At 41.4% G+C, this 22,464-nt stretch overlaps 1 protein-coding gene across 1 annotated transcript in view; it reads right to left on the reverse strand.

Moving 5' to 3' along the window:
- Window positions 1-3,161: 3,161 nt before the first annotated feature.
- Window positions 3,162-22,464, reverse strand: part of LOC139334155 (plectin-like) — a 154,777-nt gene continuing 135,474 nt past the window's right edge. Inside the window, exons 38-76 of the mRNA XM_070966917.1 lie at window positions 19,031-19,691; window positions 18,758-18,814; window positions 18,450-18,620; window positions 17,677-17,843; window positions 17,398-17,557; window positions 17,205-17,289; window positions 16,663-16,907; window positions 16,184-16,303; window positions 15,966-16,073; window positions 15,646-15,864; window positions 15,069-15,272; window positions 14,729-14,960; window positions 14,406-14,632; window positions 14,192-14,314; window positions 14,004-14,105; window positions 13,403-13,504; window positions 13,105-13,269; window positions 12,726-12,881; window positions 12,111-12,308; window positions 11,539-11,667; window positions 11,253-11,423; window positions 11,008-11,163; window positions 10,709-10,915; window positions 10,457-10,576; window positions 10,201-10,370; window positions 9,951-10,110; window positions 9,430-9,624; window positions 8,961-9,086; window positions 8,410-8,553; window positions 8,025-8,213; window positions 7,722-7,836; window positions 7,379-7,545; window positions 7,076-7,238; window positions 6,753-6,907; window positions 6,555-6,629; window positions 6,204-6,321; window positions 5,710-5,855; window positions 5,203-5,323; window positions 3,162-5,042 (exon numbers count right to left, since the gene is read on the reverse strand). Coding sequence (XP_070823018.1) covers window positions 5,017-5,042; window positions 5,203-5,323; window positions 5,710-5,855; window positions 6,204-6,321; window positions 6,555-6,629; window positions 6,753-6,907; window positions 7,076-7,238; window positions 7,379-7,545; window positions 7,722-7,836; window positions 8,025-8,213; window positions 8,410-8,553; window positions 8,961-9,086; window positions 9,430-9,624; window positions 9,951-10,110; window positions 10,201-10,370; window positions 10,457-10,576; window positions 10,709-10,915; window positions 11,008-11,163; window positions 11,253-11,423; window positions 11,539-11,667; window positions 12,111-12,308; window positions 12,726-12,881; window positions 13,105-13,269; window positions 13,403-13,504; window positions 14,004-14,105; window positions 14,192-14,314; window positions 14,406-14,632; window positions 14,729-14,960; window positions 15,069-15,272; window positions 15,646-15,864; window positions 15,966-16,073; window positions 16,184-16,303; window positions 16,663-16,907; window positions 17,205-17,289; window positions 17,398-17,557; window positions 17,677-17,843; window positions 18,450-18,620; window positions 18,758-18,814; window positions 19,031-19,691 — 6,355 coding nt within the window. The 3' untranslated portion in view covers window positions 3,162-5,016. The remainder of the gene's footprint in view (window positions 5,043-5,202; window positions 5,324-5,709; window positions 5,856-6,203; window positions 6,322-6,554; window positions 6,630-6,752; window positions 6,908-7,075; window positions 7,239-7,378; window positions 7,546-7,721; window positions 7,837-8,024; window positions 8,214-8,409; window positions 8,554-8,960; window positions 9,087-9,429; window positions 9,625-9,950; window positions 10,111-10,200; window positions 10,371-10,456; window positions 10,577-10,708; window positions 10,916-11,007; window positions 11,164-11,252; window positions 11,424-11,538; window positions 11,668-12,110; window positions 12,309-12,725; window positions 12,882-13,104; window positions 13,270-13,402; window positions 13,505-14,003; window positions 14,106-14,191; window positions 14,315-14,405; window positions 14,633-14,728; window positions 14,961-15,068; window positions 15,273-15,645; window positions 15,865-15,965; window positions 16,074-16,183; window positions 16,304-16,662; window positions 16,908-17,204; window positions 17,290-17,397; window positions 17,558-17,676; window positions 17,844-18,449; window positions 18,621-18,757; window positions 18,815-19,030; window positions 19,692-22,464) is intronic.

Raw genomic sequence — 22,464 nt, forward strand, 5'->3', positions numbered from 1 at the left:
GTTGCCAAGAAGGTAGGTAAAGGGAACATACAGAGTCCGATGAGTCTACTCCATGAGCATGGTGGTTTTGTAGGGCGGGCAGTTTAGCCAACCAGAAGATGACTTTGGACAGCTTTCTGTGCTCTCTGAGTGGGTGTTTGGTTGGGGTCAGTCTGGCTTTGTTCAGCATGAATTCCAGCCCAAATGAATGACTCCTGTTGAGCACTAACTTCATGGTATTTCATTTGAATGCCCTTTCATCCACTTCTGCAGTGCCTTGTACCACATGTTTCCTGTCACAATAAAGTAAATTACTTTTGAAACAGTCAATTAAAATGATTTGAGCTCTCCAGGATATGGGATTAAGTTTTTAACAAATTTTTACTGTGGACTGGTTGTTCCAACCAAACGTTAATTAAAATTCTGTGCTTGCCTGTTCCAAAAAAAATATTTCTGTTCAACTTAACTAAATTGTACTTTTTCACTAATTACCCTTTGTAATTTTTCAAGTTATACACCACATTTAGCGAATATATCAATTTAAATGACATCAAAAGTGTGTGTGAGATCAGTCACTCAAGTGGTCTACATAATGAGATGCATTTCTAATAACAAGCTATTTACATTGTCCTGCAAGAAAGATGCCTGATCTTGAAATAACAGTTTTTATACACACTGTAAAAATGTAACCTCAGTGTGATGGACAGAACTCGAAAAAGATTCAAATGTAAGGCTCGCACAAAAACACTGAAGTCCAAGAAGCAGGACATGAACTGCAGACCACCATCTGAAACTATGTCCTGGAGAAGGAACACGTTAAACACAACCCTCGCCATCTCCTTGGCGTATGAGCTATCTTTGAAAAACAATCAACGGCGAAGAGAATGACTGTGTTCCCTTCAGACATCATTCAGAATGATGGATTGAGATCTGAGAGTCCTGAGGGCATCAGGATCAAACAATCAGGACAGAGGATCCGGATTGTCATTTTTAGAGCCTGGGCATCAAGAGATGGAGAAGTTAAATTGATAGAAAAGAGTCTTTCTGCAGAGCAGATATGTTCTAGGTTGTCGTGGTCAGTCCAGACAACAAATGGCTGTTCCAACCCCTCCAGCTAATGTCTTAATTCCTCTAGGGGCCAGTTTGAGGGGTAATAGTTCACAGTTTCCCATGTCATAGTTCCTCTTAAAGGTTTCTGGAAAAGAAAGGACAGGGGTAAACTTTATTTTCAGAGTCATAGGACAGCACCTCAACATGTGAAGCATGAACCTTGACCATGAACTGCTGTTTGGGGTCTGAGAGAGTGATGATAGGCGCAGAACAAAACTGTTGTTTCTGGGTCTGAAAGGCTGGTTCTACAGCTGGGGTCCACTGGAATCTGTTTCCTGGACAAGTGAGCACATCGAGAGGAGAAGCAATGGAGCTGTAGTTGTGAATGAAATGTCTATAAAAGTTTCCAAATCCTAAAACAAGCTGTAACTGTCAGCAAGAACTGGGCTGGAGTCACTCAGAGACTGCACTTCCCACTGCCATAATGAAGTCCAGGATGGACACCTTCAGTACACAAAACCCTCACTGAGTATTGGGAGGACTTACTGGGTGATAGACAACAGGTGACATGTAAAACTGGTCGGCAGGGAGTAAAACAAACTGGAATCCAAGAACGTGGGTAAAGAGAGTCCAAACAAGTGTTCATGCAATTCACAGTCAGTAAGGCAAATAAAAACAACCAGGTTTATTTGTTAACTATTCTAATGTCCTTCACAAACAAAACTACTGAAAAGTGCAATCATATAATCTGTCATACAACTCCCCTTTGCAGTTACTTTAAATTGACATGAAATTCTGTTGTTCTTCTGACAAATGCTATTTAATTCAACATACTCTCTGCTAAGTGGGTGTATTAGTGCCTATCTTGATTAATTTTAAAGTTCTGGATCTGCAGTGTGACCTCAGTATTTATGAAGATACTTGTGAAATAGAATAGAATTGAACATCTCAGCTGCGTCTGTACAGGTATGGACCATGGTTTTTCCCCAAAAGGTACCTTGTACCATTAACTCATGTCCAGCAAATTATCGCTTGATTTCCCATTCACAATTTGTTGAATGGAAGACTAATGTTACCATATCTTCAAAGGGAAGAGTCACTGCAAATCATTATAAAATTATCACCTTTACTGAATGAAAAAAAAGATTTGATTGGGAGATTGGACCAATGGTGTTCACCCTTCCAGTAGAGTTCAACTGACTTAAAGAGTCTATACCAAGGGGTGCTGAACATGGATATTGTCTGGCTGTAGCATGCAGTCAGGATGCATAGGTAAAATACAATATGTCACAGGATGAGAAGCTCAAAATCACCAAAGACATGTCTACTGTTCAGTTCAAATGATATCTGCTGATTGCACAACCCCTTTGCTCTGGTACACTCAAAGAAATAACTTCATCATAAGCGTATATATTCGGGAGCAAAGCTTGCTGATGTCCAGTCACAGGACATTGTTATTTTGATAAGGCCTCAGGACTGTGCAGGCACTCCTATGACCTGGAGTCAGGGTGAATGTTTGTGTAGAACTACAATACTCTGCTTTCTTTCTCAAAACTGCTGGGCTCTGTGTTTAAACAAATAAGTCTGTGTTTTTGGCACTGCGTGTACGGTGAAAGCAAGTCTGAAAGATTCACTTGTTAGACATCAACAGGAGGGCAGCTGGAGCTGGGCCTCCACAGATAGGATTTCTGCCTCTGAAAACTTATCATTTAATAAGATACCAAACACAAGAGTATGTGCACCTGACCTTTATCCTTATTCTGTTGTTATGATGACTGGTGACATATTCTTTCAACTTTATATTTGGGTGCTCATTTATCAGACTTTGTACCATAATGTGCGAGACAGCTTCACCTTCACCTCACCATGAATTAGACAAGTATTTCATAGCAGAGAAAATAATTAGATTGTTTGCATGGTAATCTTTCCTTTCTCAGCATAGCAGAAACATTATGTTTGGTTAGCTAGTGGTTGACGCTGCTATCAAATATCTTTATAATAAGAATGGATCCAATGTCAGTGTGTGATGTAAGGGCTCATTCATTGCTGTGAACCCACAGAGAATTGGCAAAATAGCACTTGAACGCAGCTCTGTGTAATACAAAAGGGGTAAAGATCATGACAAATAGTTTCATTTCTATTACAAAAAGATTTATTTTTTATACAAGTGGACGTAAAATTAGTAGTGATATTCATCTACAGTTCCTCTAAATTAGACATCAGAATGAGTGCTGGGTATAGAAACATTTACAGTACAGAAAGATTAGGATGCATAGCAATAGAAGTGAAATCTGGCCTTTGTATTTTTACAGTACAGTAAATTTTCAGCCTTCTCCAACATCAACACATTGAGTCCAAGAGGAACAAGTATTTTATCATGTAAAAACATTTTTTGACTTTAAAAAATCCTTTTGACAACTGCATAGACCAAATGTAATTAGGTACATAAGCTACTGTCTTCAATCTCAGGTGGATCTAGTACAAACTTACACATACAAATACAGTAACTTTACACAGCTGATAACATATTATGAAGTATTAACTGCTCTGTCATGAAACCAGAGTGAAACCAGGCTCAGTGCAACACTGAACAGCCTGTGCTACTGCACATGATGTTGGAGCTGCAGTTGTTCTTCTCTCAGGGAAAATGCATTTCAGTATTTTTTGCTGAAACGATGCATATTGGTATATCCAGGATCAGGAATAAGCGCTGGTGGGAACGCATTTTGTGTCTTACATGTTTCTTAAACACCTTTTAAAGTAGAATAATCGAATCAGGAAAAGAATTTCTTAATGGATTGGAGGTCAGAGAAAGAAAAAAAAAAACATCAAGGCAGAAATATAGAAAATTAAAAAGAATACTTCTTTTGGAAAGACAAAACAAGGAAACTAAAGGGGAGATTTCACTGAAAAAAACTACACTGCTCAACCAGACATCACTGCCAGTGCATTCTCATGAAATGTTAATTCTCTTACTCATGACAACTGCCAAATTTCCCACTTAATTACAGTAGTTGGACACAGAAAAAGTGCATTTTTATGAAAACAATGTGCTAAATAAAACTTTCCCAGGAAGTACAGAGTTATAAAGAAAACAAAACATCTACATTTTCACAGTAACGTTCCATAGAAATACAAACATCCAAAGGCAAAACCAATCCTGAGAAAATAATCTCTACAAATCAACAATGACCTGTCATACATCAGTGCATTGTTCATTACACAATCTCCAGTGTTTAAAACATCCTTACAATAAAGAACAATAAAAATACATAATTTTCTGAAAACACGGTGTCAAAAAGGTAAAAGACAAAAACAGTGTGGCCCTGCCATCAATGTCATCTTCATGGGATGAAATAAAAACAAAAATATCACAAAGTTGAGGGACAGTTTACTGTACCATTCACATACTTAAGGTTTTGGTATATGTATTTTTGGATGCTAGTTGGAGCAATCAAGCAGTACAACACCTTTACATACCATTTACAAATGTGTTCTTGCTGTATGTCACATTTAATCACTTGGTTTCTGTTACCGTTTGCTCATCTTTACAACCAAAAAATAAAATAAAATAAAATAACAAGCTGGAAAAAAACTAAATCTGATTTAAGCAAGGTTCTGTGTACATGCAATAAGCATCCATGCAGAACTTTATGATTCCTATTCACTATGCAATCAGATACTACTGTATAAAATTCAACAAGGGACAAAAAAATCTTTGTCTTGCATCTGGATTGACCTCCTAGATGTCCACGCAGAGAACACATGATCTTCAAACACATTTCTCAGAATTAAAGACCCTTCAGCATCACCTCGTTTGACCTTTGCGGTACTTTTCTGTCAGTGCAGGCTTTTCAGATGTGACAGAAGCGTTGTTTTTTGGCCCCTCTATCAGGTTACTTCTGCTCATCACTCCGTTTTGGGGCGCCAAGGCTGTGTTTGGGTTCAGCACTGCAGCATACATCTGGTGCTCAGGGGAAGAGGAAATCATGTGGGTAACCTCTCAGCTTCTTCTAGAAAATGCACAAGAATTAAAACAGACAGGGCAGAGAGTTAACTCAGCAGCTCAAGCTGTAAGTCCTTTTCGTGTTTTCGCATCCAGTGAAAAATAAAATTCTGCAGAACGCATGACAAAGCAAATTTCCTTCAAAATAACTGAGGTGGTTGGCTGACCTGATGGCGAGGGAGAATTGTCCTCCCCTGTTGTGATAAACTGTAGATCAGACCCCAAAGCAGCAATGGAGCTCCTGGGTCGAATGCAGCGGTCACCTGAGAAACTTCTGCGGAGTAATGCCTAAAGACATGTTAGACTAATTAGATTAAGACATTTCAATTGGAAAATATCACAAAGTCCATATGAAAAGTTGCTACATGTAGTTTTTTTTTTTTTTTTTTATGTTCCTTAAAAGCACATTCAAGAAAACTCAGTTTGTGTTGTTGTTGTCTCAGTATTAATTTTATGTAGGATACGATTCTGCATTGTGATAAGTTAATGTTAAGACTTTGCAGTTAGGAAGAGTGTAACTGGTTGCACTGAAATATGTGCCTTACATGTAAATAAAAAATGTGCGGTCATGATATTTGAATATTAAAACACTACATGTAGAAAAATGAATTTCCATTAAAAAAATCAGGATGTTGTTGCAGCTTGTTGTAACTGCATACAGTTTTTTGTCTTGCCTTGCGTGTCATGGGGCTGGTGGGGGCAGAGGCACTGCTGTACAGGCTGAGGCTTGAGTTAGACCTGCTGACAGCCAAACCCTTAGAGGAGCTTCCTGCAGGGGACAAGTACTTGGCCTTGATCTTCAGGTTGGTCCTGCCTTTCACTGTCAGAGACACAGCAGGGAAATTTAATAGAATATTGTAAAAAAAAAAAGGAGTGGAATTTATAGTAGACCCTCCAGTAATGATAGGCAACATCTACATAAATAATTGATGCAAGATTGCCAATACAAGTCAATAAATATATATATATATATGTCTATATATGTATGTATAAATATTGACAAGATAATATTAGATAATATTCACAGGAAACAAAAAAAAAAAAAAAGAAACAAAGTGTTGTGAACTTGTCATACTACAGTAATAATAGCTTGTCATTGTGTTGAGAAAATATAGTTTGCAGCAATTAGTTTGCTTATTGGAAGTTAAGAGTACCGTAGTGTACTGACCTCTGCAGGGGTCATTCTTGACCAGGAACTCATCTAGAGCAGTCCAGCCCCCTCCCACCCTGACCATCAAAGTGCTGCGCAGGATACGAACCATCCGCAACTGCTGGGAATCTCCAAACTGCAGCAAACAGACAAAATAGGTGTTGCAAGTAATAGTTTTTGACACACGTCTTCCTGCATATTCAAGATATCACTGTAGGCCATGTTCTTTCCAATCACCCAGGTATCACATGTTAATTCCAAACAAACAGGAAACGTAAACCATATCACTTTGTGTGTGGCCACTTGAATTCAGAGAAGTAAATGTAATAACTGCTTTAATATTTTCTTAAAGTCTTAAAATTGACTCACCCTGTATCTATTGGCACTTATTTGCTCCACTTGGAACCTCTTGGGACAGTTGCACTGTGATACTTGTCGACTCACCTGAAGAAGGCAAAGTAACGACACAGAGCCTCTGTGAGTATAACATTAAGTGTCACGGCAAATCAACCTCTCTAATGAATCAAAGTGCATTTGTGCATTTTCTTATGCACGTGCTGTTCATACCTCTTCATTGATTTGATCTGCATCCAGTGTTTTCCTGTAGGGATCTCGACTGGGGTGAAGCGCACTCACAAACTCATAGTAGTCAATGAAGCCGTCGCTGTTCATGTCGAAGATGTTTGCCACTGCATTCATCTCAAGAGAGTTGGTGGGAAATTCTACAGCAGAGAGGAAGAGAGCCAAGGGGATTGAAAAGTGTGTTAACTTGTGTTCATTTGTGCTGCTAATTGGCCATTTCAAATGCTGGCTTTTGAATTTCATAGTAACTCAAAATGAATGATTGATGGGTCAAAACACTGAAGTGATTTATGACAAGTGGGTCTTACTGGAAGCAAGGACATAATCAACAAACTCCTTCTGGCTGATGCGTCCATCCTGGTCCCGGTCGATGCTGCGGAATACGTCTAAGATCCGTGACTTCAAATGACTGATCCACTGTATGTAACGCTTTCGCCAAATATTGAAGTCGAAGTTTGCAAATTCTTCCATCTGTCCAAAAATGCAAAATATCACTATATCACATTACTGCATTAAGTGAAGTTTTGGAGAGCAACATTTCTTACAAAAACATGTTCAAAGAAGCGTAATGGCCTGTTTGAATGTGTGTACATTTGTAAAAGTACAATAACCTCTTTGAGCGCTTGCTGGTGTTGTTCTAGATGTTTTTGTCTCGCCACAGACAGGAGCCAAAGTTTCTGCCACTGACTGACCAGCTGACTGAGCTCTGGGGTCTGGGGGTCGAGGTGTTCCAGGGGAACCGGTGCAGCAGGCTGCAGCTTCAGAGTGCTCCTCCTCTCTGGATGGAGAAACAGCGATACAGGACTCTGGAATCAGCTTGGCAAACTAATTTCTGCTTTACACATAAATAGCAGTGAGACAATCAACATGCTCTCAATGCTTGGATCACAATAATGATTTTTTTTTGCATTGCGTTAACAGAATGTAAAGTGTGCTGTTTTCATGGTGGCTTACTTGTGAGTGGCCGTTTGCTTGGGGAAACTTGCTGTTTAGAGATGCTCTTGTGTTTGCAGGACTTTGTGGCATGTTCAATCTCTGGAAACTTTTTATTCAGCTCTTCCATGAATACCTGCAGAGGAATGATCAGTGATAGTATAGTATAACTGATGCTTCTTAATATTCTCTAAGTGGTCAATTGTCCAGTCACATTGTAACCTTGGTAAAGTGTCCAATGGAGTGGAGAGGTAGTCTCTATTTGACAGATAAGTTATCAAGATGTTGTAGTAGGTAGCTCATAGAACGGAGAAAAAAACATACTATGTGCTGCTGAATCAGCTCTTGGTTCTGCTCTGTGGTCTCAGCCGGAGGTTCTTGGTCTCTGAGGGTGAGAGCTTCTTCTGCTGAGGAGATCCAGTCCAGCAGCCTCTGGATTTCCTCTCTCTCTGCCTCCAGTGCTGCCAAGCTGGCCTGGATTTTCTGGCCCTGCTGCTGAGCCCAGGTCTGAACCTGGGGGGGGTGTCACATTTACATGCTCTCTATTGTTGACAGTATTTAACAGTGTGGATATTGCAAATGTTGAAACAGTGTCTATATGTTTTCAAAACCTAACTAATTGCAGATAATGGTTTCCTAAATATTGACTTATTCATTGTATATGAAGTCCCTACAGAAAATACGTTTAGCTCATCATGTAGACACGCACCTCTTCATAGCGTGTCTTGGTGACACTGATCCAAGATTTTAGGGTGATTATGGAGTCTGGGTGACAGGAGGCCAGGATCTCCTCACCCAGGCATTGGATGTTCTGTAAGTCCACCGCCTGAGCCTGCAAGGCACCCATTGATTCCTTTAAAAGAGCAAAAAGGATTTATTCGGCATTTCATCTAGTGAAACACATTCTGAAGGATACAGGATGAGCCATTATCGTGGCATTCAAATAACACTCCATTCATTCTAGATAAGTAGTTCATTGTTGATTTCCAAGAGTTGATTTTTTCTTTCTTTTTAGAGGTTTGTGGTTAAAAAACAAGGTACCAATGGTCGAACTATCTGTCCTTCAACCAGTTGAATGGGTTCAAACATGAGTGCAAATATCCACCCTGCTTAACGACCCTTGATAATGTTGAATGTTTATCAGCACTAACTTGTTGTTTTGTAGCAGACCCTGACCTTTGACAGAACCCAGAAGGAAAAAAGAAGCAAAAAAAAAAGTATCTCCTTCTGGGAAGTGATAAAGTATCTTGTTAAACTGACCTTGTGCTGTTTGTGGAAAGCAAGCAAACCTTCCTCCTCTTCTGGTAGCACTCCATATTTCAGTATCCTCTCTGCCTCAGTGAGGCGTTCCATGAAGGAGTGGACAAGGCCATCAAACTTTTCAGCCTAAAGACAACAAGGTTAAAGATTAAGATAAGAGCAGTCCCTACTTATTAACTTTTGTTAATGCTCAGAGGTCAGCCAATCACTTTTTATTTATGACCACAGCTTCCTACAATTTGAATTTCATGCATCTTTTCATGCAAGGGGAGTGAAAATTTCCATTATTTGCTAATTAGACTTTTCCAGCTTAACAAAATCCTGAGTGAAACACAACTACTTCTCATTTTCACAGGGAAATAGTCATATTTAAAGCCACCTTCAGCAAAATGTATTGCATACTGACAGCTTCAGTCCAATGGTAACAAAAAGCAAAGCACCCTTCATCTGTATTACTTGTGAGAACTACCTGCTGAAGTGCAGCCTCCAGTCTGTCCTGCTTGCTGACTGACAGTTTGCACACAGCCTCCCAGCGGCAGTCCAACTCATCCATCTGCTCCTGCAGCCAATGAGCATCAGCTGTGCTGCTCCTGGTCAGGTCCCTCACAGAGCGCTTCAGGGTCCTAATGCATCCTGCTCGCTTTCCTAACTCCTTTTGAAAAGTCTAAGAGAAAGAACAATTTGATGAAGAACTGCAATTGTGACGAAGCTGGCATGTTACGTTAAGTCAGACTTGTGGCAACTTAATATCCAGACATTATTATACAAAATCACTGAAGACCACATTGCACCCTCAGTTATGGAAGTGACTTTACCAATCACTTACCAATCACTTATTTTTCTACAGCAGCTATACCAAAATATGTGTAATAATTACACTTACAGATGCACAAAAACTTGAGACACACTAGCATGAATCCAGTGTTTAACACCTGTTTGACACCATGAATTATAGAGGCCACACATTAAAATGCATGATAGGTGTCATACCTTGTGTTTGTCTATCAGGTTGTGTACCATGTCTTTGTCTCCACCAACAGGAACATCCTCAGCTAGCTGCGGCTCTGCTCTGTATAGCCAGTCGTTCAGGGCCTGGAGAGCATCAGTGAATCTCCCTGAGAACAGCAGTGCTTCCTCCAGCTTGTGTTGTCTGGGAGAAGCAAACCAGAGCGCTGGGTGAATTTCCAAGATGCTAATGCTTGGTAGAAATTTGAATGTGTACGTATCAACTGCATTGTACCTCTCCATAGACTTGCCACTGATGGTGTCCCACGTGTCTTTGAGTTCAGCCAGCAGATTCTCCAGATGCTGTCTGTCATGGCTGGTTTGAGCTCTTTCATGGAGGTTACGTCCATTTTTCGATGTAGCTTCGTACATGGGCCTCTTTGACCTCAGTAGTTTCTGGAACTCCTAATTGCAAAGTAAGACATCAGTGAAGGCGTTCATATACATATAGCATATAAACCAAGCTGTATTCATTGTGACGCCTACTGCACCTTCTGTTCTGTCAGCTGTTGTTTAATCTCCTCGTGGGACACAGCAATCTCTTTATGTGTGTCTAATGTCTGTTCTACCTCTGTCATCCAGTCCACCAGCAGGCGCCATGATTCGTTAAACTGAAACATGAGAAATAAAGACGGATATTGTGTAAAAGCTCCTTTGAAAGTCACACCTAAAGTGCATGTTTCAGTGTACAGTGAACATAGAGACGGTCATTCACTTATATTGGACTTGATATAGTGGTATACCTGTTTGGCATTCTTTTTGACCTCCTCCAGCATCCTGCCTCTTTCTGCAGCGCGCTGTTGTAGCTTTTTGTAGCGATCCTGGACGGTCATGATTAGATTATGAATGACATCACAGTCTTCCTTCCTGCTCAGCTCTATTAGTCTACGGGCTGTGTTCTCCACTGTGCTCTTCTTCTCACCATGACCATTTACCTCAGTCACCAGCATCTGCACAGGTAAAAGTATTTCATGAACCAAAAATGATTACTTCCAAATGTGAAACAGACAGACAGACAGACAGCAGGTATAAATAGACCTACTCTGTGGTCCTGCAGTTGAGTACAAACTGTGTCCAGAGCAAAGCTGGGAGCAGGAAGAAGCTCAATCGACTCTTCACACTGGCTCATCTTAGTGAGGAGTTCCTGGACGTTACTATGGAACTCCTTGGCCAGACTCAGTCCTTCTGTAAGCTTTGCCTGTGGGAACAGCGTGACATTCAGATATAATCGTGCACTAAACTATGGATAAATCACCAGGATGACACATGACTATGAAGAGAATTAACCTTTCGCTCCTGGACTTTGCTGTAAACAGATGCCCATTTCTGTTCAAGAATAGACAAGCTGTGTTCAGTGCTCGATCCCCGGACAACATTGCTGCTCTCCAGCATCCTGTGGATGGCATTCATCACATCTGTGTAGGCGTGAAGCTTTGACTCCATCTCATTGCACAACTCCTTTTGTGGGTGAGAAGTAGAAAGCGGTTCAGTTTTTATGTAAGATGCAATTTTTTACTGGGTAGTTTCACACATATCTCTTTATTTTGACCACTAAAAGTCTGGCTCATTTTACCAAGTGCGCATTGAGCCTTTCAGTAGCAGAGTCCGGCATACTCCACATGGTTTTAGAAGAAGACAGTCTCAGGTCTGTGCTCTCCAGCCACTGTAGAAGATCCTGAATCTCCATTGTAACATCTTGTACCTGCAGTTAAAACAACACAATGAATGCAAAAGCCTCCTATGGTGATGACCAGCTCACTACAACCTTAGTTATGGTAAAATTTTCATCTTGGCCATTGCTGTCAAGCTTATCATATTTTAATTAAGCATAAGTGGAATAATAACTGTCAACCTGATGAAATTTTATTTGGTTTCTGATAACAAATTATCATTTCATTTTAAACTTTACCTTCCTTCCTTCCTTTACCTTAGGGCAATAAAAGCTATGCATAGAAATTTGGACTTGCCCACTCACCACAAGAGGGCACTATGATACATTGATGATGAAGTATAAAATGCAGCATAGGTAAGAAAATGTGGCATTCTAATATACTGCAAAATGCACTATATATACAGTTACCAGTTTTTCTTTACTACTTTTATTGTAACTGTAACAAGATAATCACTCTGTTTTTCTCTCTTCACCTGACTCAGTCTGTTCTCTAATTCCAGCTGCCGGCGTTCAGTCTCACAGCGGACAAACTCCCAGCTTTCATTGAGTTGCTCCAGTCGAGACTGCAGACCATGCGGGTTGTCCCCAGACCCAACCTCCAGCAACCCCCTGCCTGCCTGGTTCAGGGACTCCATTGTGCGAATATGGGACATGACATCATTACGCAAGACCTTAGAGAAAGAGGAGGCAGTAGAGGTTAGAGATACATGATGATATCAGCAAAAACAGCATCATTGGAATTCAAATGTGTTTCTTGGAAGTGTTAGAAGCTCAGTAGCTGTGTCGTCAGTTCAGAGAAAGACATGCATTGTTGTCAGAGGATTCTACTAGTGTGTATTTTTGGTAAAGTATAAATGAACGGAATCTCTACGTAAAGTACAGATGCTGGTAGACATAATGTGGAAACACTGTCAGGTGACAGAAATCTATTACTCATCCAAGGCTGTGTTCACTGATGTCTTGCAGTTAAACCCACAGCTCTGTGAGAAAATTTCAAAGTCTGAAAGAGCTCTATTACACTTCAGTCTTATAATGAAGTGTTTACTGCTGTTCACTCCTAATATGATTGCATTTAAGTGACCACCTACCTTGTGTTTGGCCAGTTCTATTTCACAGGCCTGCAGGTCGATGCTGATGGGCTGGCTGCCCTGCAGTTGCTCAGCGGTCCGAGACAGCCATGTGTGCAGCTCATCCAGTGTGTTTTGGAACTGACCCAGACCCAGCAGAGCACACTCCAGTTGATGCTGGTGGTAAAACAGGAAAAATGTTAAATATATAGTATATATATATATATAGTATATCTTTTCATTTTTGAAGTATTTTTCATCTTCCAGCTAAGTGTAGTTTCTAGTGGACTACGTCTGTTGTTGAAATAAGATCTAATTATCATAAATAACATTGTGCATATAGTGGATTACAATGGCATACTTACATTAATATTACATAATGATATTGGCAGATTCTCACCTGTCTGCCAACAGTCTCTGACTCCAAGCTGTCCCAGCGCTGTCTGAAGTCACACAGTGGTGAGACAGAGCCTGGACGCTCTGAGCCCGGAGACAGCCGGCACACAAAGCGATGGTTCAGGCTTTCTATCTCTATTTTCTTCTGATAAAGTTCTCGCTTAAATTCCTGAAAGTAAAAATGAAGACAGAGCACATGTTTGGACTTATATTAAGTTAGATAGTCACAACAACTCACATATCCAAAAGCAACAACATAACTTTGATCACTGGTCATGGTGTAATTCAGCGTATGAACTCACCTTGAGATCACAGAGCTGCTCTTTGACTGATTCCAGATCAGTTCCAACCACGAACTCTTCAGTAGACCTCAGCTCAGCAGACTTCAACCACTCAAAAAGACCCTATTAACCAAACAATAGAGTGTGCATTAAAGCACAATAAATTAGACACTGTACAGTGACTCAGCTATGTTCCACTCAGCCCTGAATTCTTGCCATATTGTATGATTTTAATATAGAAGAAATTTTCTTCTCCGAACAGCCAAACACGTAACCCTGTTGTATATACAGCTGGAGACATTTCAGAGTTTTCTTTTGATGCTGTCTGACGCAGTTTGCACCATTAAACTCATTTGCCTTTGGCTGAGGACCACACAATCTGTCAGTCCCTCATAAGTGAAGCTACAGGGAGTAACAGTCTGAACTCAAACAATGCAACAAAATAAAAGACCAGCTTTGTCATTGGCAGTATGCCATAACTCTGCTGGAGTCAGTCGGTGGTGGCCAAAGTGTCCTGTTTGATATGTTGATATGTTTTGACACTGACCAAGAGATATTTGTTTGCATATTGGTATGCATGTACACATACAGTAATACAAGTATATACTGTACTGACACACACCTGCATAGTGTCTTGATAATGTAGGGCCATCTGCAAGGACTCCTCCAGCTTTTTGTGACATTCGTTCCACAGTTTGCTTAAGTTGTTCCATGTGCAATAGAGCTTTAAGACAGCAAAAAGACAAGGTTTCAAGTTAGCTGTCACGACATTATGAGTTAAAAATGATTTGATTTAAATGTATGTCTTACTTCATCCAGACTCTTTGTGACATCTGGTTTGTCTGTATCCCCACATGCTGACATCAGGTCCATTCCCAAAACGCCAAGGGTGTCCAGATCTCCCTGTAAACTGTCAATATCCTCCCTGAGAGTCTACAGGTTGAAAGGATGGAAAAGGTTATATAATGTCTTACATAAAACAACGTTTCTTAGTCACAATTCCTTTAGGAACTTCCAGACAAACCTGCATGGTTTCAAGGCTCTGGCGGATTGTTTCAGAATCTGTCCGGCTAGAATTGAGATCCAAAACTGCCTGCTGAGCATCACTGAGCGTTGCCGTGACATCGCTGACATCACTCCAGAACTTCAAGGCCAGATCCAAGAGTTTGAGCAGCCAGCTTTCCCTCTCCTGGGCCTGAGTGTGTGTCTCATCCCACATCTGGGACAGGCTGGACACTCGCTCCTGGATTGCTAATATCAAATGGATATAACAGGGATATTGCTTAGAATCTGCCCTTTTAGTACAGTAGAGTATCCTTTCTGTATATACAAACAGGATCACATTACCTGTGCCAACGGATCCATCACCAGCTGCCCGGGTGTTAGCCAGCAGCTCATCCGCCTGTGTCTTGACACTGCCAAGGCCCAGCTCCAGCTTGGACAGCTCAGTCAGGGTGTGTTTGTTGTCCTGCAGCTGCTCCTGGATCCTTGGGGTGAGGCCTTGAAGAGAGCTGGGAGTCTGTATCCGATTGCGCAGGCGGTCAAGACTCTCTCTGATAAGGGTCATCCTCTCATTCAGCTACAGGTACAAGAAAATATATTTAAGTGTGCATATGTGTATTTGTGATATATGTGCATAAATGCACAGCTGTTTATAACATTTTCTGCATTATTCAAGCCTTCTCACTTGGGTGAATCGAGGCAAGGACTCCTCTAGTAGATTAGCACTCTCTCTGACGCGGTCTCTGATGGCTCTATGCTGCTCCTCGGCCTCTGTAGCCTTTCGATTGAACTCGTCCCCCTGAATGGGGTTTAGTTCTGACAAGCGTTTTGCCAGAGAGCAAAGGCGTGCAATCAAGGGTCGGTGTTCTGCTATAGACTCCCTCAGACCCTGAGCAGAAGAGAGATAAAAAGAAAGAATTAATACCAATGTGGAGAACAGACCTTTTTCAGAAAGAACCTGATTTGGTTTTTCTTTTTTTTATCCCTAAGAAGTTGAAATCAATCATATTGTCTCAGTTTTCATGGCATACCTGACAAAACTGATATGCCTTTATAGGACACTGGTGGAAAAGTACCCTGTCAGGAAGTAGATTACATTAATGGACTGTACTTGAGAAGAGCAGCTCATTTGCCCAGAAGAAAATGGTGGCAGTATGTGAAGGATGAAAGAGCTTCTTTGTTAAACAGGGCAAAAGGGGATGATAAAAAAAGAGAAAAGAGAAAAGCTGGCACTGTAATGTGGAGAGGCAGGTTTCTTATACCTGTAAGAGGTCCTGTTGTTGCCGAAATGCCTCATAGCTAATTGTGCTCAGGGAGAGCTGGCCAATCAGGGTTTGAGTTCCTTCAAGCCAGGGCGAAACCTCAGCAAGGCCCTCTGAGAACTGGATAAGAAGCGACTGAGCATGCTCAAGCTGCAGGACCACATGGGAGTTGGTGGCTGACGTGGTGTTGCATTGTTCCTGTAAGGCCTCTAATGGGGTCTGCATTGAGAGGTGAAGAAATTCAATTTTTAATATCAAAAGTTTTACGTTTATTTACATTCGAAGTAGAATGGTCACATTAAATGAAATGCGGACAATACCCGCAAATCGCCTGTTTCTCCTTCATCACTGTATGTCAGCAAGATTTCAGCAATTTTCACCATCTTCTCAATGTTGAACCTGTGTTGCAGAATCTCCACTGCCAAAATCTGTTAAGAACACGTCAAATTAACTGACAGATAATGATGACAATGACAAATAACACAAATGCATGAAGTTTTTTAGTTATCATTGAGCTATATGTGTGCAATGTCCTTACCTTCTGTTCATAGAGTTGTTCTGCTATGAGCTCTGGCTCCAGATTAATGGTTTTCAGCTTTTCAAGACTCAGTGCTGTGTCTCTGAACCAGGCCATCTCCTTCACCACCGCCTGTTCCAGCTGATAACATCAAAATCAGCAAGATTTAATGATTTCAGTTAAAAGTCATTAAATTGTGATTAACTTTTGTTCTCACAGCAAACTGACATCCTCTTTCAAGTACTTGTACTAAATGTACAGTGCTGATTTTGATGACATGATAGCAACTTAAAAAGTCATTTTAACATGATAAAGCTAGTGAGAATCAGCTAAGTTTAGCTATTTGTTCTTTTCATGAAAACTTAAAAAATAAATAGGTATATGTTGAAGTCACAAATGTGCAAATTACATGATGTAATCTGGCTACATCTGGAGACTGTTCGAATAGACTTTGAAATTGGAGTATCTGACTGGTTCACACGACTGTGTGGAAACATTACCCTCTGTCTCTCAGCTGCACATAGTACTGCATCTCCTGCATGAGTCTGCACTCCAGCTGCCCCCAGGAGTTCCCTCTCAATGCGGCCCAGCCACAGATGGAGGTCCTCCTGGCTGGAGGTACAGCGACTAGAGGCTTCCAAGGCCTGCTCCAGCCTCTGCAGCACATCCAGACTACTTATACTCAGCACAGAGCAGCGGATACGCAGAGCATCCATCTTCTCTTGTACCTGCTGGGCTTCCTCCTCTGAAACAAAGGACAACACTGAGGGTAAGACCAGTATTTTTTTGCAGATATTGACAATACTCAAAATCAGTGAGAGACAGTGCTTGAAAATTATAGGATACACTTTTACTTAACATATTTATTGTAATATTAATATCAGATTTAACATTTTACTGTGCAGTGGCATGCTGTCGCTACTGGCAGATTTAGAACAATATTAGCATTGGCAAATTAATTACAGACAATTAAAACGAATAATTATCCAAGCTCAACAACCATACTATGCCCATTAACTTTTACCGTATGAAGTGAGATCACCTGAAACTGCTTCCATCAGATCATGTCCTGACTTTTGTATTTTCCCTAGATCAGAGGTTTTGACTTGAATCTCTTTAACAACAGCCTAAAAGACAATGAAAACATGTTAAAAACATAATTACCTAGCCAAACGGCGAAATGTTTATTCACTCTACAGTATATGCAGTTGAATTATATATGGTAGATTTCCAACCTTGGCCCTGTCTGTGGCCTCTGAGAGGTGCAGCATCACTCTCTCTGCATTGCGTAGTTCAGCAAGGGTCTGTTCCACAGATATGAGCCATTGCTGCAAGCTGTCAACTCCTTCCTGGAAGACCTGGGCCCTGGGTAGGATAAGCTCCAGACTTGCTCTCCTACCAACAACATGTCCACTGATTTTAACTATTGTTAAGTACATTTTTGGAATTTTGTATTAGTAGTTAGCAGGCTAAGCTTTGTTGAAAGTGTGGCATTGCCAGTAAAAGCAGCTGACCTTTGTTCTGCCTCCAGCTGTAAGGCCTCCCACTTCTGTTTGAGAGTGGAGAGCCTGACCTTTGCCTGCTCCCCCTCCTCTCCTGGGTGGGCTTCCACCAACCGAGGGCCCTCCAGCATCATACAGTCCATACTACGCCTTCGGTCTGTCAGGAGGCGCTGCAAGAGCTGGAAAAAACCATTCTTCATGAAATTAAAAAAGCTTATTATAGATGGTGGAGTGAAATGAAATGTTACCCCTATTTAGAAAGACAGAAGCTTCAAGAAAAAAAAAAATACTAAAAAGCCCTCAAAGAGAAATCAAAAGTTCTCATCAGGACTACAGAAAATGTTTACCTCATGTTTGGTGTTACTAAAGCCTCATTCTTGTTTTTCCTGCCTTTGTGACAGAATTCCTGTCTCGTGTGTCAAGCTTACATTGTTAAGAGCCGGGCAGGTTTCACCTCATCCAAAGAGCTCACAATGGATGTGATTACAGCTAAAAGGTGAGAGACTTCCCTGCTTTTTTCATACCCCCAGGATATGTTGACAAAGACTCACTGAAGCCCATTGTGGCTATGAACACCACCCATTCACCACTGAATACAACTGAATTTATATTATAAAGGAATAGTTGAGCATTTTCCATGACCTCAGCACACCTTTCTGGGTAAAACCCTTCAAAGGGTTTTTGTTTTTGTCGTTGTTGTTGTTTGTTGTTTTTTTTGCTTGTTTTGTTTTGTTTTGTTTTTTTGGAACAAGAAATTAGGTGATATGATGTTGGTGATAACAAACCTTTTGTTCTTGGAGCTGTGCCTTAACCACTTTGACCTCAGAGGATGGGGGTTTCTGATTGGCTGTGAGCTCCTCTATCTCACAGACCCATGTGAGCAAAGCTTCCAGGTTTTGGTCAAATGTCTCAGAATCTGTTGACGCATCTCTTAGTGCCAACGCAGATCTTGTTCCCTTGAGAAAGACCATGATATAGTATTAGCTCAATCAATGAATGAAAATACCGTAGTACTGTGTTTCCAGTTGAATCACGATCAGTTTCATTATTGCAACACAAGCAGAAATTAGTTACAGGTAAAAGCAAACAGTACCCTCCATCTATCCAGGCTGGAATCCTGGTCTGAGCTTGAGTGTCCATCACTTTGGAGCTGCGAAATAAAAACAGTCAACATGTTGTTTCAATTCATAAAATCACTGACCGACCACAATGTCAGAGAGATGAAATACTGCTTTTAAAGAAGGACTCGAGGTGAGAAGAGGTGAGAATTTTAAGTTCAGAAAAGTTCAGTTCAAGAAAGAATGAAATGGAGGACAAGGATAAAGAAGAGATTTGTTATGTTATGACAGCTGGTGTTTTAATCAACCTCAGCAAGTTCCTCGGCGACACCATTTAGGACTCTAACAGTTCTGGTGACGATGGGGTCTTTTCCTTTATCCCCAGATGGATACTCCGTCACTTCCACGATTTCAGTTACAATCGTCTCTGTCACCTCTGTCACCTCTGTAACCTCTCGTGATGCCAAAGTCTTCCAGGACCAGGGGCTTCCTTCTCTGGAGTCTCTCCTCTGGAAGCTGGCCCTCCTCTCTGTGGTGCTATTATCCGGGTGAGCCAGGGGGGATCTGGCAAACTCCGGGGGCACTGTTCTCCTTGTCAGTGTCCCATTCCGGGATGTTTTTATTGGAGAAGGGCTGCTGTGCCAGGCGTTATCCAGAGTACTGGTGCTCCTGATTGTAGAGGCAGGAGAGCTGTGGAGGGGTTTGTCCGAAATTGGAGTATGAGCCCCTTCCTGCCTCTTAAGATCAATTTCCTCTGCCTCCTTGTTGCTCTCCACCTCTCTTTCCTTGTTTGCATCCTCCCTTCCTTTGTCTTTGGCAGCCACTTCTGGTTTGGCCTCTCCATGTTGCTCCGGAGGCTGCCACTCTCTTCGTCGTTGGTAGCACTCCTTCAGGAAGTCCTCATCTGATCTCACATGCTTGGACTTCTGGCCCAGGCAGCTGGGCCGGCTGATGAGGTTACCCATAATCCTTCAGCCCAGAGGCTAGTGAGGTAATAGGTGAGGTAAGGCCCCTTGGCCATGCATGCAGAAGATCCTTCAGCTACCTAAAATAAGACAAGGGAGTTCTGGGTCATCATGCAGTGAACAAGTGCTCATTGTGTAAATGAACCAAAAAAAGAAAAATATGCCAGTGCTCTTCTGTTTTTAAAAGCACAGCTTCCCTGCTAAAAAGCCACTAAGCACTGCTTTCCACAGCTTACATCTTCAGAACACTCCTATGAGACAAAATGAAACCAGATCCCTAAGTTGCTAAATTGCTATGCCAACATTGGCCTTTTCTTGGCACTGAAAGACCAGAGGGGACTATAGCAGAGATACTTGGCCTGGATATCCCCTGTCCCTTTGTCCTCCATTATACCACATACACACATGCTTCCCATCTATCTCACATCACCAACTGAAATATTCTGGGCTTAGAAATCAATGTGACAGGCTTGTCAAGGATCCCACTGTTGAGCCTGGCACGGAGAGGCAGTGGCAAACAGCCAGCTCTTTCTCTAAATCAGTCTGGACCAGTCCTGGGAAACCCGTTAAGAATCTGATCAAATATGACAACCATAAAAACACAGACATCGCCCCATTTCTCTGGGGTGACAGTCAGAGGGGGGGGTAGGAACATAGAGTGGCATGGGGGCACTGGGGGTAGTTAGGAAAATAACCACCAATCAACAGTATACCTTTGTGTGCACTACAAATGTTTTTATGAAAAAAAAAAAAAAAAAAAGATCACCAAGTGGAGCTTGTAGAATATCAGGTTACTCTCTTCCTACAACACTGTTGAATCGAACAGTGATGTTATCATCATCTTGTTTGACCAAAATCATTATTTTACTGGAAAGACTCTCATCTCAAACTGTGTCAGCCTGTCTGTGTCCCCCTCAGCTCAGTGCCTACATTGTTTTGACAGAAGGGTTAAAGGTGAATGTAATTATCTTGGTCCAGAGGAGCTGAGGTGAGCCCATCAGGAGATCACAGGAAGGGCTCCTGTTGAGGGCAGGTCCTCCCTCTGAGGGGGAGTTGGACGAGGCCATTCAGAAATATACAGGTCACCTCAGGTCATGCTTGGTGACTAAAGACCTATTGGTGGGCCAATATGGGTCAACAAAGGGGAAATTGGGATATTGGCACAAACTATTGAGAAAGATTTTTTTCTGGCTTGAAAATGCAGAAAAGATGGATTAATAATGCTGCATGGGTGCAGTAGCACGTAACAGCCATGCTGCAGGCAGACGAAATAATGCTGAATATGCAGATCCAGCAGTTAGACACAAAGAAACTCTGCAGTCACAGAGAACTTTACATTTTGCTACTGTCAATATCCACTCACTCAAATCAATCAAATCACATTTGTGCATCTCCCAAATATGAAACTAATTCTAATAAAGATATATCACAGCCTTTATCTAAATGAGAATCTACAGTAAAAAATGACTAGTTTAATATGATGCCTCCATGTGCACTGAGCTTGTAAATTACCCACATCATGCAGAGCAGATGATGCAGTCGAGGGATCCACAGGGGAGGACACAGTCAGATCAGAGAGTGGTGCCCAGACAAAGCCCCAGCCCCTCGATCAATGATTACCCAGTTAGCTCAGATCACTGCCCAGCGGTCTCCTGAGGAGGGCAGAGAGAGTGCCTGTGGCCGTGTTCACATGGGTTAACAATTCAAGAAAGAGGGTGTGCCGTGTCTGGTTACTGCACCACATGTGTGGTCATTTGCTAAATTACATGGTTGCCTCTACAGTGATCTCACAGCAATGTGTGTGAGGATATGCTGAGCAGCCCCATTGGAGTCCACATGGTGCAGGGAGGTGTTATTAAAAATAAAAATGCAAATATATTGTTTTATCAAGTCTGGGTCACTCAGATCATAATTTTAGAAAAAGGCAATCCAGTCATTTTATAGGAAGCTATTAGCGCTCATGTGGATGAAAACAATGCCATGACCTACATCATTCTAAAATCAAAGCAAACCAGGAAACCCCTCTTAAAATGCCTCATGCCTGTATCTGATATGCACCTCTACCATAATGATACCAGGAGGATAACCAGGAAACCACAGAACCACTTCACCATTTGACTCATATTGCGGATGACCTAGCCATCCCATCACTTAACCTATTTTAAAATGGCCCGTAATTCACCTCAACCCTTTCTCTGCTCTCAACAGTGATTTATGATACATGACTGCAGCCCATTTCCTGATGAATTTAATTACAACCAGAGTAAAGGGGCTTCTCCATGGTATGGAAAAATAAATACGACCAAAAAAATCCAAATATTATTGTTTGGAAGAAAGAGAAGACTTCACATTTCCTCTCTATTTCATAATTAAAATCTCAATATGGGAGACACGTGTATGTGTATATATTTAAGTGTTCAGTCTCACTTCTTATATCCAAATACTATATAAAACATGTAATCTACATCTGATATCGCATCAATTGACCCATTTACATGTTTCAAGAAGCACAGCATAGGGTTTGTAATTAGCAGCAGAACAATAATCATAAGTCACAACAGTAGAGCCTCATAATGTTGTGTCACTGCTGTATGTCTTCCCCTGTTAAGGGAGGTCCTGAAGAAGCAATCATGGTAGTGGTCCCTAATCAAGAATGGCAGCTGTGCATTCACCCATGAGACTCATAACATTTTAGGGTGGATATTGTACAAGGTCATATATTCACCTCAAAGACAGTCCTCTGAACATGCAGCACAAAGCTACTGTACAGAATCAAA

Source organism: Chaetodon trifascialis, chromosome 7 (assembly GCF_039877785.1).
Source record: "Chaetodon trifascialis isolate fChaTrf1 chromosome 7, fChaTrf1.hap1, whole genome shotgun sequence".
In the NCBI taxonomy this organism is placed as follows: domain Eukaryota; kingdom Metazoa; phylum Chordata; class Actinopteri; order Chaetodontiformes; family Chaetodontidae; genus Chaetodon; species Chaetodon trifascialis.